Below are 5,402 nucleotides of genomic sequence, written 5' to 3' on the forward strand. Positions count from 1 at the left end.
CAGCAAATAGGATATGATCACGCCTCTGCTATGGACTTTGGCATTGCCTCTCTTCTTCAGTGGATGGTCCTTCATACTCCTAGTAGGCTCGGTTCTGACCATCTTTGGGGTGGATCCTCCTCGCAACAAAAGATTAGCATGTGGGATTTCTTTGAAGCTTTCTTCTTTGCAACCTGAAATTTTTTCAACATTCTGGACAAAGAACAAGTGAATTATATCTGATACTGGAGTTTTATGAACATAATGTGTTATGGCCGGATTTACCTTGGGTGCATCAGCATGATGAAGAATGATACCTTGGTTGGTATGACCATCTTTTTGTGATAGCTCAGCTCGGTTTTTATGTTCTTCTTGACTTATACCTGGATCAAAATATCTTGGCAAAGACAAGTATATTATACCAAAATAAAGGGATTTATAAAATGACATAAACATAGAACAATTAACCCTTAAATCAGTTGTGGCAGCAAGAACTTCTTGTTCTTTCTTTGCCTTGTACTCACCTTGGCTTCCTGTAATAATTTCACTTTTCCTTGGACAAGACAAGTGCATTAATCTTGTCATGGAATTAATAATATCATGATGATCTAGAGTGAAATTTACCTCAGGTTTTGGCACTTGAACAATCTTTTGTTCAGTTTTCGGTTTCCACTTGTGGTGTGGATTTTGATTGAGCTCATGTTCTGGTTCGGTAAGAATGTGGCTCTCATCTGGTATTCCTGTACCAAGAATAAAAATGTTTAAACCAGTATCTAAAGGTGTTGTTTGACACTTACCTTGGTTTGATACTATGATCACTGGTTTTGGTTTATTAAGCAACTTTGATTGTTTTGTGCTTTGTGCTTCCTTCTGGTCCGTGGGAAGGCTTGTGCCTGGCGTCTCTTCTTCTATGTACCTAGTCTCCTTTAGACCTGTAATAACACTCTTGGACAAAGACAAGTGCATCATACAAGTGGTAGATGATTTATGAAAATATTTATCAAGTATAGGACTTACCTTAGCCTTTACTTGGACAATAGCTTGCTCTGGTTTGTCTTTGGACCTGATCAAAATGTTTTGGCCGACACTTGTACTTATCTTCCTGACCTTTGGGATGTCACTCTTCTGGTCTAAGCAATGGACAATGGCATGTCCTTGGTTTGGCTGAAAGTTATCTTGTTGAGACAAGACTCTTTGACCCTCTTGTGCCACTAATCTTCTTGCTTCTTTGGAACCATGAATTGGATACCTCCTTGGATATAGTTCTTGGATTTCAGAACTTGTAAAATCTGGTGCAAATATATCCCTCATGACTTCCTTAAGATCTCTCCACGTTTTGATAGTTGGCTCATTGTAAAACCGCCTATCATCTTCTTCCTGTACCCACCATTTAAAGGCTTCTTCTCTAAGTTGATCAATAGCATAAGCTAGCCTTTCTTTCCTCAGGATGTTGTTGAAGTGAAACCATTCATCAAGGTTCCTCTCCCATCTAAGATAACCTCTTTTTCCTGAAAATTTAAAGAGTTCAATTTTATCAGCAAAAGAGTTATAATCAAACCGAGAATTAACAACATGATTGTTGTGGGTTTTAGAAGTTGGATTTTGATTGATCCTTGAAGGATCTGGTGGCTTGGGCTCGACATATACAGCCCCTGGTACATCTCCAAATCTCCTTTCTCCTTCAAGTGGACGTTGGCCTTGTGCCTGATTTCTTTTCTTCAACTGAGCAATCTTAAGTTGGAGCTTTTGTAGAGCTGCGGACTGTTGGCTCAAGGTGGCCCTTAGGTTTTGGACATGTCTCTCCTCCTCCATTGCTTCCTGAAAAACAATCTCAAAGAACAAGTGAAGGCATGGAAAGTTTTGGTCTAACCAAAATAAAACAAATGTAAGAATGCAATTTAACTAAACCGAGAAAAATATGCAATTATGAACCGAAATGAAGTAACTATACTAAAATGATTTTTCTTTTGGTTTTCTGAATGCAATCTCGAAATTAAACAATATGGTATGATAAGAAACACAAATGGAAAGAAAGTATGGAAACAAACTAACAAGGATATTCTTTTTTTGAGTCTTTAGTTAAAGAAATGCAATAAACCTAACAATATGAAACAAATGATTCAAACTTATGATGAATGAATTTTTTTTTTTTTTTTAAATTCAGCAATATGATATGCACGAAATACTTCAACTAAAATGGTCTGATAAAATAACTAGGATGATTTTTTTTTTTTAAAGGATATGCAAACAAGGAAACAAATTCAAAATGGCAATTTTTATGGGATTTTTGATTATGAAAACAAAACAAAAAGGAAACTAACAAGACTTTCGAAACTAAGTGCAAGTAATATGAATCAAAAACATCTTTCTTTTTTTCTTTTTTTCGTGGTTTTAAAATATGATGAACAGCAAGAACACAAAAACTTGAAACAAAGAAACTGTTTTTATGGGTTTTCGGTTTATAAGATGAAAAAAAAAAAATGCAAGCAATATGAATGATTTTTTTTTTGAATGCAAATAACAAACTTATGAAACAAATATGGTATGCACGAAATTAATAAAATGTTATGCCTTCTTTTTTTTAACTTTTCAATGCAAGAAACAAATTTGGAAATGAAGATTTTTTTTTTTTAAATGAATGCACAAAATCTAAATATGGCAAGTGGAGCTGGGGAATGAATGCAAACAACTAGAAAATAATTTCAAACTAATTTCGTGAATCAAATGCAAGAAACTTCGTCTCTTTTGTTTTCTTTTCTTAAGAACAATAACAATGCAAAAACTGTTTTTATGGATTTTTTTTTTGGTTTATGAATGAAAAAAATAAATGCAAGCAAATATGAAAGATGCAAGGATAGATGGACCTGATTCAGGAGCTTGAGCTCTGATACCAAATGTTGCAGGCTGAAAATCAGGGATGGTAAAATGGTTGATGGAAGCTTGATGGATCGACCAAAAATATGATCGGATGGGCGATATGATGGAATGCAAGTTACGATCCTGAAAACAAATGCAAAAACAAATGAGATATGATTTCTAATATGATAAAACAAGATAAATAAAGATAGATAGGATGGAATTAGGCCGCTGGTCGTGTGACACTCTCAGCCTAATCAGTTGATGATTGAAGTGGATTGAGATAGTGCTTTGCTTGCTGGATGTGTATCACTCTCAAGCTTGGGAAACGAATTGGAATGGAAGGATGGCGAATTGAGGACGCCACAAGACGCTATGGAAAGGAGCCTTGATAAGTCAAGGTGCTGTGGAGTTGCTTCACACAAACTCAAAAGACTTAGAACAATAGTTTTAAGAAAACTAGAAAAACTGAATAATTCTTATTACTTTCAAAAAATAGGGTGCTTTACAATGAAACAAAGACTAGAGCTTTATAGGCTCGACTAAGAAACACTCTAACAGTCATAAAATAATAAAAGGAAACAAAATAACTTGAACTTAAAGTCTTGGGAGCAAAGGCTTTGATGGCTCCATGGAATATAGCCGTTAGGCTTGATTAGCTTCCCTCCAAAAGAGAAACTTGTGAAGACTTGTATCTTGTTAGCTTCTGGACGTGGCCATGATCTTCAAGCCTTCCTGAAATACTCCTTGGCCTCAATAAAATAAAATATGGCCGTTGGTCTTGGGCAAAAGTATGTAGAAACTCCTCCAAAGCATTTAGTGTAAAGGTGGCCATATATGGAATGTTGATGGAGAGAGAGATCCGCCTGATCTCCTGGGTGCTGGTGCAGCTAAGGATCTTGGATGTCTTCTGAATGGTCTAGAGTATCTCCTGGTTCCCATAAATAGCCCTGGGTCGAACCAAGTTGAATTGGTTGAAGACTTTCCATAAATGATGTCGGTTTGGCCAATCTGAGTAAACCGGCTTGATCTTTTGGTTTGATTGTGATCCGACTGATCCAGTGTGGCATGGTGCTTCCTAGGATGTTGTGTAGTGCCTCTGAATGACTTATAAGGTCTCTTGGCTGCCATTCTTGAGGTTGGTTTGATGTGAAACCCGGATCTTCCAAATAAGGCAAGTGTAGAGCTGGTTTGGCCGGTTTTGGGAAATTGATCATATCTTCCAATTTCCTTGGCCATTTCTCGAGATCTTGGACTTTCTGGAAAGATAATAAACTCCTCTTGACTCCTATGATCAGTTTTGGTTCAGGACTCTTCTTATTTGGGCTTGAATCCTCTTCTAAAGTCGCATACTCGCAGATGGACAGGCTGAGAAACCTCTGAATTGTAAAATTCATAACTTCTTGATCCCTGAATATTTTGGGCCGATTCCAATTGTCCTGGACTCCTTCTTGAGTGTAAAATCCATAAAAAATATCCTCGTCATTTAAACCCTCTTTTTTGTAAGATATGGCATGTTTAGTGCACGTATGTCCTGGTTGGCGCCTTGGCTGGTTGAGTAGGGATTTGGGTTGACCTCTGGTTCAGTTGCTGATCTGATGGCCGCATCAGTTTGCATGGATAATATGGTACATCTGGAAAGCAAGGAATAATAAAATTTTCAGTAAGCAACCATCTTTTGTCGTTCACATGGATGCAGATTACCCGGTTTGGTTTACAGAATCAGTATGAGTCTGTAAAAGTTGATGAAAAAATAAAGTATTATGTTCAAAATGGTACCAAACATATATAAAATTAAGATTCTAATTCATACATTAATTTTAAAGCAAAGAAAACCAACATAACCAAACTTAACAAGGTTGAATAATTGAATAAGCAAATTTATGAATTTTTAAAAGAATTTTGTTTTAAAATTAAATCAGCGTTGCAGCGTTTGGAGAAGCTCAAGTTGATAAGAGTGTAGTAGGAAATAGGTCAAAGTAATTTGATCTCAACTCCAGCTTTTTGAATTCTTAAGCAGTGTTTTGTAGACAAGGTTAACAAAGAAAAGTACGCAATGTTGCAAGGATCTTTGTTTTGAGGGAGATTTTAGTTTATGGGACAAGTTTCAATGGACATCATCTATTGGTTGCCAAAAGGGTGTGGCTTGGGAGGTTGTTTAATGTACTAGACAATCTTCATGTCTTCATTTTTCTTGCTGTCATAACAGCATTTTTTTTTTTTTTTTGCAAAACTGCATGAGTTATAGCTTTTGGTTATATATTACTCTTTGTTTCAATATAATCCATGTTTTAGCAAAAAATTGTATCAAACAAATTTATATTTCACATTTTCAATTCATATAATAATTGTAAATTGTATTTTCAAAGATATTAATTGTGTTTACTGAATTTTGATTGACTAGAAATTAAGGGATATAACCAATCACAAAAAAATAATACATTTATTAGCATGTTTTTTAATATGTGTAAAAACACTAAAACATACATTATTCTGGAAAGGAAGGAGAATAACCAAACTAACTTCAATTTGATAAAAAATATTTATTTTTCTTCTATCTATTTCAA

At 35.3% G+C, this 5,402-nt stretch overlaps 1 protein-coding gene across 1 annotated transcript; it reads right to left on the reverse strand.

Annotated features, from left to right (window-relative positions):
- Positions 1–603: 603 nt before the first annotated feature.
- Positions 604–1,791, reverse strand: LOC125600854 (the record flags this gene model as incomplete). Its single annotated transcript, XM_048773444.1, has 3 exons — positions 997–1,791; positions 777–924; positions 604–719 (listed from the first exon to the last, which is right to left on the reverse strand). Coding segments are annotated over exons 1-3 (1,059 nt in total), but the record flags the coding sequence as incomplete, so codon positions are not given.
- Positions 1,792–5,402: the final 3,611 nt, after the last annotated feature.

This window comes from Brassica napus, unplaced genomic scaffold (assembly GCF_020379485.1).
Source record: "Brassica napus cultivar Da-Ae unplaced genomic scaffold, Da-Ae ScsIHWf_2412;HRSCAF=3118, whole genome shotgun sequence".
Classification (NCBI taxonomy): Eukaryota; Viridiplantae; Streptophyta; class Magnoliopsida; order Brassicales; family Brassicaceae; genus Brassica; species Brassica napus.